General features: G+C 38.7%; 11 protein-coding genes across 11 annotated transcripts; 6 read left to right on the plus strand and 5 right to left on the minus strand.

The window, feature by feature from the left end:
• Positions 1-1,466: 1,466 nt before the first annotated feature.
• On the plus strand, positions 1,467-2,285 carry KLLA0_B11055g (uncharacterized protein; the record flags this gene model as incomplete). The annotated part of the gene is made up of 1 exon (XM_452021.1): positions 1,467-2,285. The coding sequence occupies one exon, from the start codon at positions 1,467-1,469 to the stop codon at positions 2,283-2,285; it is 819 nt and encodes a 272-aa protein (XP_452021.1).
• Positions 2,286-2,743: 458 nt separating this feature from the next.
• Positions 2,744-4,447, minus strand: RRP9 (ribosomal RNA-processing protein RRP9; the record flags this gene model as incomplete). Its single annotated transcript, XM_452022.1, has 1 exon — positions 2,744-4,447. One exon carries the CDS (start codon positions 4,445-4,447, stop codon positions 2,744-2,746), a length of 1,704 nt encoding a protein of 567 aa, XP_452022.1.
• Positions 4,448-4,812: 365 nt separating this feature from the next.
• CTF4 (chromatin-binding protein CTF4) lies at positions 4,813-7,641 on the minus strand (the record flags this gene model as incomplete). Its single annotated transcript, XM_452023.1, has 1 exon — positions 4,813-7,641. One exon carries the CDS (start codon positions 7,639-7,641, stop codon positions 4,813-4,815), a length of 2,829 nt encoding a protein of 942 aa, XP_452023.1.
• A 593-nt stretch (positions 7,642-8,234) lies between these two features.
• Positions 8,235-8,948, plus strand: COG2 (Golgi transport complex subunit COG2; the record flags this gene model as incomplete). The annotated part of the gene is made up of 1 exon (XM_452024.1): positions 8,235-8,948. One exon carries the CDS (start codon positions 8,235-8,237, stop codon positions 8,946-8,948), a length of 714 nt encoding a protein of 237 aa, XP_452024.1.
• A 291-nt stretch (positions 8,949-9,239) lies between these two features.
• On the plus strand, positions 9,240-10,955 carry NUP57 (FG-nucleoporin NUP57; the record flags this gene model as incomplete). The annotated part of the gene is made up of 1 exon (XM_452025.1): positions 9,240-10,955. One exon carries the CDS (start codon positions 9,240-9,242, stop codon positions 10,953-10,955), a length of 1,716 nt encoding a protein of 571 aa, XP_452025.1.
• A 181-nt stretch (positions 10,956-11,136) lies between these two features.
• On the minus strand, positions 11,137-11,892 carry MSS18 (Mss18p; the record flags this gene model as incomplete). Its single annotated transcript, XM_452026.1, has 1 exon — positions 11,137-11,892. One exon carries the CDS (start codon positions 11,890-11,892, stop codon positions 11,137-11,139), a length of 756 nt encoding a protein of 251 aa, XP_452026.1.
• Positions 11,893-12,267: 375 nt separating this feature from the next.
• TOM5 (Tom5p) lies at positions 12,268-12,417 on the minus strand (the record flags this gene model as incomplete). The annotated part of the gene is made up of 1 exon (XM_452027.1): positions 12,268-12,417. One exon carries the CDS (start codon positions 12,415-12,417, stop codon positions 12,268-12,270), a length of 150 nt encoding a protein of 49 aa, XP_452027.1.
• Positions 12,418-12,863: 446 nt separating this feature from the next.
• On the plus strand, positions 12,864-13,952 carry SPN1 (transcription factor SPN1; the record flags this gene model as incomplete). The annotated part of the gene is made up of 1 exon (XM_452028.1): positions 12,864-13,952. One exon carries the CDS (start codon positions 12,864-12,866, stop codon positions 13,950-13,952), a length of 1,089 nt encoding a protein of 362 aa, XP_452028.1.
• A 286-nt stretch (positions 13,953-14,238) lies between these two features.
• Positions 14,239-15,296, minus strand: RPS23B (40S ribosomal protein uS12; the record flags this gene model as incomplete). The annotated part of the gene is made up of 2 exons (XM_452029.1): positions 14,239-14,611; positions 15,232-15,296. The coding sequence occupies 2 exons, from the start codon at positions 15,294-15,296 to the stop codon at positions 14,239-14,241; spliced, it is 438 nt and encodes a 145-aa protein (XP_452029.1).
• Positions 15,297-16,114: 818 nt separating this feature from the next.
• KLLA0_B11253g (uncharacterized protein) lies at positions 16,115-17,527 on the plus strand (the record flags this gene model as incomplete). The annotated part of the gene is made up of 1 exon (XM_452030.1): positions 16,115-17,527. The coding sequence occupies one exon, from the start codon at positions 16,115-16,117 to the stop codon at positions 17,525-17,527; it is 1,413 nt and encodes a 470-aa protein (XP_452030.1).
• Positions 17,528-17,933: 406 nt separating this feature from the next.
• Positions 17,934-18,527, plus strand: NAT3 (peptide alpha-N-acetyltransferase complex B subunit NAT3; the record flags this gene model as incomplete). The annotated part of the gene is made up of 1 exon (XM_452031.1): positions 17,934-18,527. One exon carries the CDS (start codon positions 17,934-17,936, stop codon positions 18,525-18,527), a length of 594 nt encoding a protein of 197 aa, XP_452031.1.
• Between the last annotated feature and the right edge of the window lie 74 nt (positions 18,528-18,601).

An 18,601-nucleotide genomic window follows, 5' to 3' on the forward strand; every position in this document is an offset into this window, starting at 1 on the left:
TTTTTGCTAGATTAGTTGATGGCCTGGACGCATATACATTATTACAAAGGAGTTCGAGTCGCATGACACGGACGGATTTGTTATGGCAAGATGAATGAAGTCGTAAATCAGTAAGGTGTACTTGAGCCAGCCACGCGTTTTAAACAATCACAATCATTTCGCGTTATGTACAGTGCAGGGTTCAATATATATGATATCAGCTCTAAAAACAGACAATCCCAGCACTTTTTTGGTATTCTCACCTAGAATGTATCTTGATACTTTTGAATCAAATAACACTCTTCATTATATATATATATATATGTATACAGCCAGAGGAAGAAAATGAGCTGAGCTAGATTAATACTGGATCACGTGAGATCACGTGATCGTCTTGCTTGCTACTAATCATCTTTCACGTCGATATGGAACACCGTAACTGCAAAGTTTAGTTACCCATCGATAGTGATGAGGTTGCTGATACTCAACTCTCATGGAAGGGTTTTCCGTTTGATTCGCTTCATTCGCACATAAACTGAAAAGGTTCATTTTTCTCCAATTCTCCATGTCAGAAACTGTCGTGGTTTATTTACATCTAGACCCAAATCGGAAAGATGTTCGCTAAAAGAAGAAATTTGAAAACAAAACCCATCTTCCCAGAAACAATCGTGAACATCGTGTAAGTTCTCTCGAGCAGTCGTGGCTCCTTCCTAATTAGGCGAGGTGCATATTGAATCACAAACTGTTTCGGACCTTCGTAGCGGTATTTTCTAGGGAGGACCGCTTATGACGGTCGAACTACAATTCTTCTAAGATGATCACCGTTGAGCTTAAAAATAACCGCAGCTCTGACGAAGGATTACGAAATATCCATTACGTTTTTCTCTGTGGAAAGGCTTGATATTTTGTTATTCATTCCGAATCTAGCTGCAAAACCTGGATCAGAATTGATGGGCAACTGGAACGGCATCAACGAAAAATTTCTCTTCTCGAATTTTTCTGGTTGTTTATCCTCTGACCTCCAACTTTCTTCCTTCTGTCAACAACTTGTTTCAATCAACATTTATCTTTTAATCAACTCCTATTTCATCTTTTTATCCATTATCTGCCTCTATTTGTATTCTTTACAAGCTCATAACAGAAGTATCATCAAACAAACTATCATCCAACTGTAAGTTGAAAGAAATCTGTGAAAAAATACACAACAACAAAACTCACCCCCAGTCGTTCCTTTAAAACAAAACCCAAATTATCTTTGTTGAAGCCATAAAATAATAAAGCTTTGTTTGCAAATTTAAGAATACTATAATATACTACTCCAAACTCCATTTCCGTTGAAATAAGTTGCAGTAGCCTCAATATTATATTAAAACCTTTACTCTCGTTAAAAAAAGAATTAAGATTCATTCATCAAGAGTCGTGACATCGTTCAAGATCTTGAAGAATAACACCTGTGATAATTAAAGCCACTGATTGGAAATAATAAAATGCAATTCAAGAAAGTTATTGTGCCAACTTTGATCTCAGCCGCCGCTTTGGTCAATGCTGACGGTGAAGGTGAAGTTACCACGACTTACACTTCTACTATCACCCTTTACACCACCTCTTTCTCTCCAGAGGAATTGTCTTCAATTTCCTCCGAGTCTGCTGCTTCTGTAGCTTCTCAAGTTTCGGCTGCTGCCTTCGCTGCCTCCGTTGTTTCAGAGGCTTCTATCCAATCTGAAGCATCCGCTGCTTCTGTTGCTTCTGTGGCATCGGTTTCTTCTGCCGCTGCTGCCTCTTCTGCCGCTTCTTCTGCCTCAGCTGCTTCTGCCGCTTCTGTTGCATCTGAGGCTTCCGTTGCATCTGCATCTGTCTCAGCTGCCTCCGCTGCTTCTGTTGCCTCTGTTGCCTCTGTTGCCTCTGTTGCCTCTGTTGCCTCTGTTGCTTCTGCCGTTTCTGAAGCTTCAGCTGCATCGGTTTCTTCTGCCTCTGTTGCGTCTGTTTTATCTGCTTCGTTAGAAAACAAGAAGACTGCAATTACTTCCCATACTTTAGCTCGTGCTACCGGTTTGTTAGCTATTGCTTCTTCTAACAGTACCAACTCTACTACATCTACTATACATTCCATTAACACAACTACTTCTGAATCTCAATCTCAATCATCCAAAACTACAGTGTCTGCAACTTTGACTTCCTTGACAAGTGATTCTTCTACCGGGGCTTCCACTTCAGGCACTTCAGAGTCTACTGGTGCTGCTTACCAAGTTGGAATTAACGACGCTTTGATTGGTGCTGCCGCTGGTATTGCTTTGGCCTTCCTATGATTCCTTTACTTTGGGAGTTGTTTGCTTTCTCTTGAGACGATTTGTGTTGTTTATTACTCTTTCGTTCCTTGCTTGTTTACAAGAACATGAGGAACGCTTAATACTTAAAATAAAAAAATCCATTTGACTTTTCCCGATCTTTTCCTTTAATCCTTTGAGCTATTCCTTTGATGTTCCCGCATTTAATTCTCTACGTCGCTGGCTATGTGAATTAAATCTTATCTGTTCTCAAATTCGTTCTCTAACACCTTATTTTATCATGGCTGACAATGAAAGACACTACTCAAAATCATGTCACAATGATTTCTATTAATCCTTTCCTAGTTCTCTACATCATTGATCGGTTAGAGCTCTCTATATATAAATATATACCCTTGTAACAATTACTAATGTATTTCGGCTTTATTAAAGTATTCTTCTTTTTACTATACAGGAGATTTTTCTATTGATAAGATTAACTAGAATCCGGTTTGTTCTATCACAGCAGAAAAGATACCATTTCTTGCACCTGGTACCTTGCTAATCCATCTTCCTAATCTATGTTCTTTACTGACACTTGCTAGAATTCTGAAGGTTTCTCTACCGGTTCTGCCGGATTCTACGGCTTGAATTTTGGTTACCACACCTTTACAGTTAGGTAAGTCTCCTAATAGTTCAAATGCTCTTAAGTTCTCATTGATTTTCCATACCTTCAGGGTTCCATTCCAGGATCCTGAAATGAAAATATCAGAATATGGAACGGCGTATAATGATGTTATCCAAAATGGTTGGGCAATGGATCCACCTTGTAATTGTGCATTGCGTAATTCATCGCTCACTTCCCCAGAGATTTTTTTATCCTCAACTAATGGTACAACACCATGAGCAGTTCTAACGGTGAAAAGAGGTTTCTTTTTGGATAAAGACCATAATGATATATTTCCGTTATCAGAGCCAGTAACGAAATGTGAATCATCTACCATGCTAATACAATCGATACTTCCCTCGCCATAAAAGTGAGGTGGGGTCTGTTCATGCATATCTTCTCCGCCTTCTGCGGACAATTGTTGGTTCTTCAACCATTTTTTCCTCAGTCTTTCAGGATCATCACCACCTCTGAATGTCAATCTGGATTCGTCAGCTATTTTCCACAACATAGCGGTACGATCCCTGGACCCCACTGTCACACAACGCTCCATATTTAGGGCAGAGATATCAATAACCAAATCCTGATGACCGTATAATATTTCCAGTTGAGAAAACTGGTTAATAGCATACGTTCTGATTTTGTAATCGGCACATGCTGCGAATAATTGATCCGAATTCTTCTTGAATGCTAATCCTAAAACCTCACCTCTACGATCTTTGGTTGGAATAATTTTCACAGGGGCTAAAGATTCGGTACTCCATACTATCAGTTTACGGTCACGACCACCACTAACTACGTATTTACCATCAGGAGAAGCTGCCACCGTTAAGATTTCATCGTAATGACCTTCTGTCACATTCTCGTACTCAAATTTACCTTCCGGTATGTATTTTCTACCACCTTTAACATATTTCACTTTTTTTGGTCTAGCTTTGAAATCAGTAACATCATATTTTGTTAATTGCATGTCCTTGCTAACAGTGTAAGCAAATATTTTGTCCTTGCTCTTATTTTGAACATCTTTATGAGAAAACTTGTTAACTGAGGGTTGATAACACGAAATACATGTTAGATTATTTTCGCCTACTCTTGTAAACGTTGTTCTGGATTCACCTATCAAAAGCTTATTTGAAATCCATCTATAGATACGCCCTTGTTGCTCTGCAACATCTTGTTTCAATCTGGAAGCAATGATATCTCTGTCCAAGTCACGAGCATCAAAGTTATTGTAATCCTCTAATTGTGTTTGACGGTCCTGTTCAGTGCTTGCGGTCGCCAGAGAATCGCCAATATCTTCAGCTTCAGCCTTTAAATTCTCTAAATATTGTTTAGCCAATCTTCTTCTCTTATCAGCAGGGTTTTCGCCTTCAAACTCGTCTTCAGATTCCAAGTATTCTGCTACCTCATCGCCATCATTGGATTCATCTTGGACATCACCTTCATCAGAAGAAATATCCGTGATTTCCTCATCTACCTCTTCGACAGAATCCCTATTACGTTTTTTTGAGACATTGCTTGTACTAGATCTAGCCATGGTGTACTTGGTGGCCCTCTGGTTGCTGTCTCGTCTGGTTTAGTTGCAGCTCATCGCCTGTTTCAATGATGTTGGTTCAGATGTACAATTTTTTTTTCAGTATCGCCAATTTGTAAAAGAAACGACACCACTTGAAAAGTGACAAAAATTGAAGAATGCATGAACTTGCAACAGAATTAAATAATAGTTTGGAAGACTTTACTCGATTCAACGACCTATATGCCTGATTTCATTGGTATTGCTAGAATTACTTAGTTTAATTTACATTACGGCAGAAAATGAACGTCAATGCACGGATCGGAAAATCAATTATTATTTAAACTGACAATACTTATTCTAGTCCAGATAAGAAGAACAGGGGATTATCATATATTATTGAAATCGGCCTCAAATTTGGCCTCAATAATCGTGTTGATTTTTCTTACTAGTGGAAGTAGTTCAGCTCTTTCTGCAATTTTTCTTGCAGCAGATAGGGCCTTATCTTGCTTCAGTTCGTTGACGATTGAAACGGCCTTGTTAACATCTTGCTCGGAACAGACATAAGCTAAAAGTCGTAGTAAGGACTTATCATGTGTTGCTACCAGATGCTGTAATAGATCTGTTTCATTTCCGTATATCTCACCTTCATTATCCATCGTGTCTTTTAGTAAATCACTTAGTATCTTGGAGCGTAGAAATTCCTCTTCTGCTGCTAGGTACATTGGAATTTCGACACCATTACTGTTATCAATATCTTCCACATCGCTGCTGTCGTTACGATTATCGTCTTGTGTCTTTTGAAGCTCGGATTTTGATACAACTGGGATTCTGACTTCCATTTCTGTAGGAACGGTCATTGGGATATCTGGCCATGCGTTCTTCCCCTTCAATAATAAATACGAAAATGTATCGAAGTTTAATCCTAATGGCCAAACGTGGACGTTCTTCGGATGCTTACCCCCTGACATCTTCCAAAGTTCTAAATTGGTATCAACTATGGGTACCCATCTCGCGTCACTACCACTTCTCCATTTGGACAGAATTAACAAAACATTATCATGACCAAACATACACGGATCACCAAAGCTTGAGAAGAATAAGGATTTGATACCTAGGGGGTTGAATGAATTGAAAATATCATCGTATTTTAAAAATTCAATGTCTTCATCATCATTTCCCGGCTGATTCTGTTGAGGCAACGTTATTGGTAAGGGAGATTCTCTTTGGAAGTATTTATTGCCAGTTTGCGGATGTTGTTGGAACATCGAGTAAGTAATACCATGATATTGTGAGTAATGAATGGTGAACACTTTGTACTCATGAGCAGACAAAGCAACAATAGGTGACATTTTTTCTATTGCCAGTGGTAACCCAAAATCGTTATAAGTACGAAGATATCCGAGAGATGTTCCTACAATTACACGTTTAGGAGTACAGGCAATTGAAGTAACTCTTTCTTTGGAAAGTAAGGGAATCTTTTTAGTCCATGAATCTCCAGAGGGACTATGTGGCTTGTATTGAATTTGACCCATCTTCGACTGGCCCAATAGTATACCTTCATCGGTCAGTGAACAAAGGTCATATTTGAATAAATCGTCGAAATGATACTCACGGAATCGACTAACATCGAAAAAAGAGACCGTTATAGAATTGCTACCGCCTTCATTTCTTGTTGTCCATACATGACCTAGTTGGTTTATAGTAAGGTATCTTTTATCGCTATTCCCGAAAGGTGTCGCGCCTGTTGAAAATGGTCGGTATTGGAATTGAGCTGGTGGTTGGTAAATTCTGCGATGATTTACATGATTAGCTGTCAAAGAAGGAATTGATTGAACATGAGTTTTTGGTCTCTTATATTGTGCGGCCTCGCCATTATCATCCTCAATAAAATCATCTTCATTCTCGAAATTGTATGTACGCTTAGGTTCATGTTGATCCATTTCTGCATCTGTGAAAAGGTTGTCAGAGTTTATATCTTCACTAACCTCACCTTTGTCATCAGCTTTGTCGTTGTTTTCATATTTCGATCTTCTGTTATTATCATTCTTGGAAGGCTCGTAGAACTCAGGACCGTTGCTTGTTTGTTTAGATAAATCATCTATGTCACTATCGTCAAATAACTTTTCATCATCAGAGCCAACAAAAAGCTTACCACCGGTATTTGAATAAGCAACTGTAGTATTTACTGAAACAATGTCATTGAACGTGATAACATCGCCCGACCAAGTACCTGCTACCAAGCTAAGTTTGGTTCTCTGATCGTTTACTCTCCAAGACAAAGAAGTGATACTATACCTAAAGCTTTCGTGAACAAGCTGTGTACCAGTACTTAAATTCCAAATAAATAGATGAGAATTTTGGTTGGAATTACCGACTGCAGCGATTGTGTTTGAATGAATTTGGTCTATTGTAAGTGCGTCCCAGTTGTTAACGTGCACACTTGGCTTGAACGAGGTCACCAAATCATGATCTGATAATTTAAATAACTTAATGACACTATCTTTTGCTGGAATTGCATATTGGTCTCCTTTATTGGTCCATGCAACTCTAGTGCATGTTCTGTTATCTTCGCATAGCATAGGATCAAGTCCATCTATAGCGACTGAATCGGCGTTTTCAGTATTATTCTCAGTGTCCGCTGGTAGATCATCATTGAAGAATATCTTAGGTAGCTGATCATGCAATGTGTGGATTCTATTGGGTGTAGTAGAACTTAAAGAGTAGAATACAACGTTACCGTTACTGAGTGATACTGCTAGAATGTTATTTTGTTTGTTGTATGATAAACTAACCAGTTGTTCGTCCAAAGTTAATTTAACGTTTGAATTTCCCTCTTCTAATGCAACCAATGTCATTTCTAAATCATCCCCACCTACAACACATACTTTATCATCATGAACTAAGGCCAAATCACGCAATGGTAACGAGGATCTAAAGCATAACTTGTTCTTGTTTTCCAGTACATTGTACCAGTATAGGTCGCCATTGCGGGAAACAACATATAAACCATCAGCTGAATTTTGACTCAAAACAAATGCGCTTGGTTCTTCACAAATATCAATGATATCAGGTTCCTTCTCAAGATCAGTTAAATTAAGAACTTTCACCAATGCGTTCTTATTTAAAGTGAAAAGTCGAGAACTGTCACTACTCAACCGTGCCTGGGTGTTCCCACCAGCAACAAATACCCTATTTTCAGTTAGTTTAATTGCCATTGGATGTTTCTGGGTATGTCTGAAGGAAACTATTCACTAATATACTGAGAACTGAGCTTTTTTCAGTGCATCTTATAGATTTCAAGCAAGTTGTGTCTCATCTTCTACTTGTTAAATCACCAAGACGCGTTTTTTCTGTTAAAAATACACGTTAGCTAAGAAGACAGAAATGAAACACAGAACTAGCACCATCAAGTATTAGTTGACACTGTTATAGTAGTGACAGTGCAGTGCATGCAATTGCCACAAGGTAAGGATGAGGTATTGGACCAAAAGTATCTAAACATTCTTGATTATAGATTTACTTATCTTAAGGAAAATTAGTCACGTGATGCGCAGTAATCATATCACCCTTATTCATCTGTATTGCACCATCAGTTTAGTAAGTGTGTTCCGAAAACTACCCATTCAAACACATGTATCGGTCTTTGCCCTTGTTATATACATGTATTTTTCTAACTATCAATTCTATTCAGCGTTCAAGATATTTAAAGGTACGAATCGATCCTTATATTCGAACGATCATTACCAGAAAAACGGAACAAGAGCGAAAAGAGAGGGAAAGTACTGTGTGAAACTACTCTCACCCAGCGATGACCGACCTAAATGATGATTTGGATCTACCAGTAACTAAAGAACTAAGCAGAGAGTTAGTTTCCAATTTTGTACGGAAGAATGGCTGCTTAGATATAGATAAGCTATTACTTGAGAATAACTTCCAATACGTATCGTTAGACGAACTCTCATATGAAGTATCTGCCTTGAAGCAATCAATGGAACAAACTATACTGGATGAAATCAATGACAATTATCCCGAGTACATGGAAATATGTGACAGGTTTAATACTAGTGACAATAACGAGGTGTTGAATAAGTTAAAACAAGTCTTGAATGATCTACAACAGTTCAACAAGCAATTACTCCAACTTTGTGATTCCTCAGTGGCTGAAACTAGAGAAAAAACAGTAACAGCATTATCCTACCTAAAATCGCTTGATAACCTATTTGGTAAACTGGACGATATCACAAAGCTATCAGAATCGCTAAAGATATGCCAGCAACTTGTATCATCCTTACAGTCTATGGTGCAGCTGAATATCGACGACGAGCTTTCCTTCACAGTGGCAAAGCAGCTCTCTACTATACTAATACGTTGTGACTACAGATTTAGACATTTGGAAGACAATGATTCCACCCTAATTACTCGAATGAGAAACGACTTTAAAAGTATTCTCGAGACCGCAAAGCCTTTAATTAAACCCGTTCTCGAGAAGCAGAACCAGCAAACTCAAACCATAAAAACTTAAATATATGATAAATGCGAACCCAATTCAAATAAAGTGAGATTCCACCCCCTAGGTGGAAGCGAGTCTACGCTATGAGTATCCTTACGTAAATGTGTATAACATCTCTGACTTTGAGCCTCATCTCATCATAATGAACGATCTTGAATTTTTCAGTTCTTCACAACAAAAGCATCAACAAACATCACAACTAACATTAAATCTATAAGAACGAACTGACAATATAGCAGGGCCAGCGTACTAACAGAACACTGTGAATATCGATAAGGTTCAATTTTCTGTCATCAATTAGCCATGTTTGGTGCAGTGAATTCGGGAAATAGTTCAATGAACAATGGCGGCGGTTTATTTGGTAACAAACCTGCTGCTGGAAACACAGGGTTCCAGTTTGGCGGTCAACAACAACAACAACAGCCACAGCAGCAGCCTGGTGGTGCTGGTAGCTTGTTCGGACAGAATAACAACTCGATAGGTAATACATCAAACACTGGAGGAGGTCTGTTCGGAAGTACACAGCAACAGCAGAAACCTTCTACTGGGGGTTTGTTTGGCAACACGAACTCTGCCGCGGGAGGAACAGGCGGGTTGTTCGGCCAATCCAATCAGCAGAATAATACCAATACTGGGTTGTTCGGCAATGCAAACTCTACAGGAATACAGCAGAATAATACTGCCCCAACCAGTGGAGGTTTGTTTGGGTCCAAACCGGCAGGTGGATTGTTTAATAACACACAGCAGTCCACCACTGGTATCCAAGGAAATCCCACTGGAGGTGGATTGTTTGGTAATAATAATGCGAACACAGGAAGTTCGGGTGGACTGTTTGGTAATTCCGGAAATACAAATACCAGCGCTACTTCTGGAGGTCTTTTCGGTGGAAACAGAACTGGGGGCCAATCCACAGGCGGACTTTTTGGCAATAACACTTCTAATAGCGGCACTACTGGAGGACTATTTGGATCCAAGCCTGTTGCGCCAGCTACTACATCTCTCTTTGGCCAAAATCAAACACAATCACAGCAGCAACAGCAACAACAGGGCCAGCAAGGTCAACAACCAGGGGGGGCATCCTTGTTTGGTTCAACGCCATCTACTACAATGCAACCGTCATTTGCATGGTCTAACACACAACAACAAGTACAGCCCCAGCAACAGTTGCCGTCGGTTCAGCAACCACAACAACAGCTACAAATTCAGCAACAACAGCAACAGCAACAAATATCTAATTATCCGCAACAAATCCAAGAACAAATTCTAAAGTGTAAGGAATCATGGGTGCCAAGTGAGCAAAGATCAAAACTTAAGACGTTTGTTTACAATAAATGTACGGAAACTGAAGCTATGTTGTATAATAAACCATTATCAATCTCGCAGGATGATTGGGATCAAGCGCTCATGAGTAAACCTGGTAATAATACTATTCCAATTAGACTACTAGGTTTTCAGGATCTCAATGATCGTAATCAATTACAAAAGCAGCATGTTGCACAGGCTAGAGTTCTTTTGGGCCAAATTTTGGAAAAGCTAAATCAAGTTAACACTAAGCATGATTTAGATACTCAGTCAAGGATAGCAAAAGCTGTTTCCCGTAACACCGTCATTGAAAATAGAATTCTCAAATTGGCTTCTCAGCTAGCCATATTGAAAAGCAAGAATTTACCATTGAGCCTACACGAAGAGGAGATGATGAACAAGTTTAATAAACTATTACAAGAGAGCAATGATCCAGCAGGTCTAGGGAAAAACAACGAACTTTGGGCAAGACTCTCTGTATTGAAAGAAAGAGCCAAAAATATAAGCGAGCAACTCGATAGCACTCTTGTTGTGATTAGCGAAAACGGCGGCAACTCGAACGGTAAGAAAAATAATCAAGACGAGGAACTAGAAGACCGGGTGAACAAGATAGCCGAAATTTTAAGTAATCAACAACGTGGTTTATGTTTCTTAAATGATGTTATAGAAAAGGATCAGAAACTTGTCGACGAAGTTCACACAAAGCTAAATAAGTGAACATCATCACCACATTTCTGATTCAAGAAATGTTATTAATCTCGAACAATTCAAATGCATGAAAAGAGAGCAGTTTCCTCAATAATTTTGTCTTGCTGACAAATGTTTATAAACTTGTGTACTTTATTCTAAGAGAAAGAACTTACTTACCGTGCATTATGTCAAGACATGACACTTTGATTTATAGGCCTGAAAATCCATGGAAAAGGGTTGATATCCTACTTTTTGTAGACTCCTTGAACTCTTTATCAGGTAATCTAAGCCAATGATTCATTTCGTTTGGTAGCTCCGTAAGATTTTGGAATAAACATGGGATAATTTGAATTGTAGGTTTATTCGATGGAAATTCAATAAACCTTTTACTATAGGAAAGTTCCCCCGTAAAATTGCCTTCAGGAGTTTTAAATCTCTCTGTATCCTCCAAAAATAACCACTTGAATAAGTCGCGCCTGTGGATGTCTTTAACTTTGCCAGATAACGTTCGGTAGTACTTTACCGGATTATTCAAAAATACAAATGGCTCATTGGGTATACTCAACAATTGGTTGGGATATCTTCTTCCAGTATTTGAATATAAGATATCTAGCGTTTTCTTCAAATCTGGTTTCTCCTCTGAAGATATAGGGGTGGTTAATTTTGAATAATCAGGTCCTGTTTCCGGATCGACCACGTAACCACGAATATTTGTAATGAGCTTAGCAAGTTTGACTTTGTCCGGAGAACATATAGCCAAATCAAGCTTCAACGGGAGTGCAGTTGGTTTTATGAACTTCTCATTCGGCTTCTCATACAAGACATCACCAAACCTGGATATATCAGCCAGAAGCTTATCGATGGCTAACGACGCATCAATCCTCTTTGCTTGACTAAGTCGAAGGAATAATCGACAGAAAATTGTATCTTCCCTGATAATGCGCTGCAGATGCGCCGTCCTCATACTTGCAACTATCAACACGTATATCGCTAACCGCTAGCAACACACCTGCCCTTAAAGTACGAGTGATCGCAGCACTGTTAAGTAGTAAAATGGTAATGCAAAATTAAAAGTAAATTTATTTACATGAACAAAATAGATAGGGTAGATAAAACATAATATAACATTAAAATGAAAGAGAAAGTGGGTACGATGTGAGCTTGACTCTGACAATCAAAAGTAGAAATCCAACCGAGGTATACAATACGCGGGGGGAAGTCCTGTCGAGCTCTACTTTCAAAAGCCTCAAACGGCAATTTCAAACAGGCAAAGCGATATAATTCCCCGCCTTCCGTTGTTTACCTCCTCCCTCTCTTCATTCTTAGCTTAAGAAGAAATTCATTTGAATTGCTTCTTAATGAAGTGCCAGATCAATGGAGACAACCATAAAGCGGCAGCTGCGTAAGCAGCGTTAGTCAAAGTCTGGTTGGATTGCTGTTGATGCAATCTTTTTTCTTCTTCAGATTGTTGCTGAGGTAGGCCAAACATTATTATTGATTGTATTTCTGATATACGTCACAATCTTTTTTAACTGGTTAGACTGCGCTAATAACTATACCAATAGATAGTGATATAATGCACTCATGCAGCAGCAAAACATGTTTGTGCATACTCAAATATTCTACAATGTATTTGATTCCAAATCTTTAAATTTTGGAAATTTCACATCACTTGGTACGTCAGTGTCACAAGACACGGATTTGAAGCCTTCATGAAATTTACAATTCTGTCAATAGAGAAAGAGCATCAAGCTAAAAGACAACTTAGGTGATAGGAGGTTACTCGCCGTGACTGTAAGGGACATCTCAGTAGGAAACTTGTTTGGATTGGAAATTAGAGTGTGATTCTAAGTTTGAATTCGAAACGAGTATTTTTTTTTTCTGTTTGTTCGCTTGAATCAAGGAAAGGGAGAGAAACACATATATTAAGTGACAATGAGCGATACTGAGCGTAGCTTGTCAGCAGACAAGAAATCAGATACTGAACTTGAAACGCCAGCTTTGAGCAATGTGGATCCTCAAGAAAGGACGAGAAAGCACATTGAAGCGACTGCTGAATCTGATTCCGATGCAGATTTAGACCCGGCTCTTGGAAACGGATTACCTGCTCATGATGATGATGAAGAGACAGGATCTCGTCCCGTGTTGGATGAAGCAACCAGGAAGCGTCAGGATTTGGAAGCCAGGATGGATCAGATTTTACACAAGCCAAAGAAAAAGCGTACCAGAAGAGATGAAGATGATTTGGAACAAATGCAAGACGAACGTATTTTAAGGTTAAAGGATGAAATGAATATTGCGGCTCAAAAGGATATAGATACACTGAATGAAAGATTGGAAACGGGTGATACGAAACTAGTGGCCATGGAGAAAGTGAAACTGCTACCTAAAGTAGTGAAAGTTTTATCAAAAGTGAATCTAGCGGATACAATTTTGGATAATAATCTCTTGCAGAGTGTAAGGATCTGGCTTGAACCCTTACCAGATGGATCATTGCCTGCATTTGAGATTCAAAAATCGTTATTCGCGGCCTTGGATAACTTACCTATTAAAACAGAGCATTTGAAGGAAAGTGGTCTAGGCAGAGTTGTCATATTTTATAGCAAGTCTAAGAGGGTCGAACAAAAGCTAGCTCGTTTGGCTGATAAATTGGTCGCTGAATGGACAAGACCTATCATCGGTGCATCAGATAACTATAGGGATAAGAGAGTTCTGAAACTAGAGTTTGATGTAGAAAAGCATAGGAAGAAGACTATCCTTGATACTGCCAAATCGAAGAAGAAGAGAAGTAAGAGAATGGAAGTCGATGAAGAGAAGTATAAATCATCTTATGAACAAGCTGCTGCTAGAAGAAATAGAGCTGCTGCGCCCGCACAAACTACCACCGACTACAAGTATGCTCCAATCAGTAATATTGATGCTGTGAATAGAAATGCTGGAGTGGGTACTTCCGTTGATAGTAGTGAACTATACAAAAGGCTAAATTCTAAACTAAGCGGAAACAAGCACAAGAGATCCAAATAAGATGGAGATTTCCTTTCCCAAAATTCATGAGCGAATGATGAGTCAACGATACATCAAGTTTTATAAATAAACGGTGTAGTAATTAAGTTTAATCTCTAATATTTTTCAGAGCAAAGGGACCATCTTCCTGAACTTCATACGTTTAATTTGTGGTGCAAAAAGATTATATCTAAAGCATTTTCTTTATACTATGTAATGTAATGAAACTAGGAAAATACCGTTGTACATATAGTTATGTTGTTAAAACAAAGTAAATATAGAGCATTAATTTGTTTATGAAATCTGTTTAAGATCTTGGCTTTTCCTTCTTTTCCTTCCACAAAGCTAGCAAGGAGACACCGGAAACCTTAACGACCTTGAATCTGACACCTGGGATATCACCCTTAGCCTTACCCTTTCTACCGAAACCGGCCAATAAGACTTCGTCGTTTTCATCGACAAAGTTCAAACAACCATCGTTAGGAACGAAAGCAGTAACCTTCTTACCGTTCTTGATCAATTGGACTCTGACACACTTTCTAATGGCAGAGTTAGGTTGCTTGGATTCAATACCGATCTTTTCCAAAACGATACCCTTAGCGTGAGAAGAACCACCGAATGGAGAGGACTTGAAGGCAGTACCTAGTAATCTCTTCTTGTAAGTGGTTTCGGCCCAACGGCTGTACAAATAAAACAAAAAATGTGTAATTGTTAGTAACATTGTCTTCTCTGATTCTGAAAGAGTACAACATTTCCCAAGAATATCCCAGCTTTAAATGAAAGGAAACAAACTTGCGTAGCTTGAATGATTGTAACTTCGACATCAATCGAAGCTTGATTATTCCTCATTCATTCTTGAGAATTCTAGTGGCAAATGCTGATATAGTTAAGAATTCTGGATTATGATTTGAAGTGTGTGCGCTGAGTGCTAGTATTCGATTTGTCAACTAGCTGGATAGTTCTTTCTTCTGCTTTTCTTTTTCTAATGATGTGACTTATGATAATGAAGATCTTCGGTTCCTCTACTTATTCCAATTTAACCCAAAGACGGACCTTCTTCTCCTTTGGTTGTTTATCATTCTGTCTGATATCCGCATCAATAGATCTTTCCCTGTTCTCAAAACATTTCCTTTCAAACTTCATATGGACTATTAATCTGACACTTCCCAATATCATAGTTGTTGATTCTTCCATATGCTTTCTGTCTTTGTTGTTGTCTTCTTCTGACTTTAACCCAACACGTTCACATTCAGTAATCACCTTTTCAAAACTCTTTAAACGGGTATCAATAATAACATACTTGTTTCTTCTGTGGACACGTAACTTTCTAGCGGAGTTCAAACCTCTTGGCTTACCCTTACCCATCTTGCTCGATTGTTCTTTACTGCTTGATGTAAAAAGCTCTATTAATACAAACCTATATGATACCTATATTACCAGTAATAACACTTTAAAACCTATAATAAATTTAATCAATATTCTTTTCATGAACAGTTTTGAGAAATTGTTCTTCACAATACAAACGAGGAGGAGCGAGCCACTCAACTTAGGGGACAAACCACTAGACGGGCAGAAGCTCCTGCCTACCTCTCTGCCTGGCTTCCTGGATATTGGCAGCAGTAAACGTGGTTGGGAGGAGCGGTGGTAGAAGGGGATCTGGAGGGAGCTTACCGTACTAGGGAGAAGGTCGCTGAGCCTTGGAGAGAAGCAGAAGCAGCTGGGACAGGATGGTATCCTAGGCAGAACCGGGAAGGGAGAGGAACGGGTGACAGACTCAGACCGAATTGTCTATTGCTATCGGGTTCTGTACGTTTTTCTTTTGGAGCATTTTTCCTATTTAGGAAACATTACACCCTCAACTATCTCGTAATTAAATATTTCATTATGTATGGGTGTTTACAATTTTTTAGAATGCACCAGTCCCTTGAAGTTCGGCACGTGATTAGCAAACTCTGTGGAGTGACGAGTTTTTCGATCAGTGGGTAATGAATGGATAGGGCATCAATCGATGCTTGGAAACCTTAAAATGAAACCGATAACTACACATCAATACTTGAGCATATGCATGGATGGTCAATTTATTCATGTTTTTCATAAACTGACTAGCCAATTGAGCGTCCTTTTTGTTTCTAAACAAAGCTTTGCATTAAAGTAACTTTAAACTGTTTCCTCATTGTTTCTTTATGTCAGATATGGAGCATCAATTGACTAAGGTTTTGGTTGGACAATTCCTAGAAAAAAATGGTTTTACCGACTCTTTGGCTAGTTACTTAAGAGAATCGGGGGTATCTATGACTTCTGTGAAGCAAACGGAGTATGATGACCTGGAAGATATCATCAAAGACAGAGTTGGTTTCAATGAACAGGCTGTCGTTCAGAAATTGAAAACTGTTTCCCTTAACAGTGAGCTTGATCCTGAGAATGTTACAAAATTTACGATACCTAGTTGGAACCACCGATTAGCATGGGAAGAAGTGGTATCGACATCAGAGCAGAGATCTCTTGTTATAAAGACGAAATTTTTGACGGATAATCTTCTTGCCTGTGCCACAGTCGATAAAAAATTGATCGTATCAGATGTCGATCATAATAATGTGACGGTAGATTCGATTAGCCAGCCGGGCATCATCAAATATTTTGGTCCTATAACAGAAAAATTTCACTATACGGGTACAATTGACGGTAAGGTTAATATAAGAAACTTGGTTGATGGTGTCAACAGTCAATCGTGGAGTTTTAATTTACCTGGAAGAGCTGTAATGGCCATGGAAATGGTGTTATTAGAAGATGGAAAGATACTCTGTTTCTATTGCTCGTTGAATAACACAATTAATGCCTACGTTTACAATTTGGAAACGGAAGAAACGAGTAAGGTAAGTGAATATAAGCTCCTTTCTGTGTGTACCGCACTACAGTTAGCATTCTCTGAGGACGGATGTCCTGTGTTATTCTTAGCAAGACAAGATTTTACTCAAATTATGATATTCAAATTCAGAAATCATCAAATACATCATGTTGCTAACATTGCTTTAAATACGGCACAATTTAGTACCCATTCTTTCAACGTTTCCGATATGCTTATCACTTCTTTCACACCGTCTTGGCATCCTATAAATTCTCACATCCTACAGATAAATAGCACAACAATCCTTGCTGTCGCTACATCCCATATTCCATATATGCGAATTATTGTCACAAAAGTTCCGAGCTTGGATGATTATACTGTTGAAGATTTGTCTGTCAACTCCTCTTCCATCCCACAACGGAGTGTTCTAGACGAATATATCAGTAACAATGCATCAATTACTGAGACAGTAACCACCACCACAAAGACGCATTACGATTCTATCTTACAGAATATTGCCACTGTAGTACCACAGGATAGTTATTCTCAGCCTATTTTGCAAGTGTCTTATTCACTTGGTGGTTTAGTCGTTGGAGCAGATAACGGATTATATGCCGTGGATTTACGGAAATCTGACACATGGCCCCTAAAATATGGCAAAGAGGATAGAATTAAGTCTTTAGACATTTACAAAGATAGCATTTGCGTTTCGCTTGCCTCAAAGAAGTTGGTGATGTGGAAGCTAAAGTAGTCATATATAGTTCATCATAGTTAATATATTATTATTTCTTTCTACTTTTCAGATCCAAACCTTATTTTCAGTGATAGAACTCAGAAGGAGTTTGTTAATGTATAACTGAAGTATCATAAACATATAAGCTGTAACAGAAAAACGCCACTCCGTCGAGCGGAGGGCGTGTACCTAGTATTGAGCCATTACTAGTGGAACAAATGGCGTTAATCTTCTCGATAGACCTCCTCTTTCGAAGAAAATTGTACTCACGTGACCTGAGTTACACTGTCACATCTTTCAAAGAAACATGTAAAGGTTGATTCAACCAATTTGAACCTTCGCAGCACCTAAAAAAAAAAAGGTTACCGGGAACAAGATAACTCGCTAAGCAACGACTTGCTAGTACTACAGCAACGTTTGAAATATGACATCTGTTCAGCCATTTGAGGCTACTGATTTTTTCAGTTTAAATGCAGTGAATCTAGATACATTTACAGAGAACTTTCCTATTGAGTTTTATCTTGAATATCTAATTCTATGGCCATCGCTAATGTTCAAGAGCATAGAGATGACTTCTCCGCTGCACGGTTCAGAGGAATATGAAATATCGGGATATATGATGGGTAAAACAGAGGGAAAAGGACAAGACTGGCATGCACACATTACTGCTGTGACGATATCACCTAGGTTCAGGAGAATATCGCTTGCATCGATGCTATGTGACACATTAAAAACCATAACAGATAACTCCCCGCATAATGTGAACTTTATTGATTTATTTGTGAAATGCAATAACCAATTGGCGATCAGTTTATATGAAAAATTGGGATATTCTGTCTATAGAAGAGTTGTAGGATATTACAACTCGCAAACTGATCCAATACCTTCCCGGTCAACAAAACCAAATGACCTCAAGGATGCCTTTGACATGAGACATGGGATGGAAAGAGACCAGGGAAAAAGTCTTCGTGCTGATGGACGGAAACATAATTGCTTGCCGATGGACATACGGTTTTAATGCTGTACTTTTAAAATTATAATAGCTTTTAAATTTGTATACTTAGTGTTTCTATGTTACACATGCGTCTTTCC

Source organism: Kluyveromyces lactis (genome assembly GCF_000002515.2).
Source record: "Kluyveromyces lactis strain NRRL Y-1140 chromosome B complete sequence".
NCBI lineage: Eukaryota > Fungi > Ascomycota > Saccharomycetes > Saccharomycetales > Saccharomycetaceae > Kluyveromyces > Kluyveromyces lactis.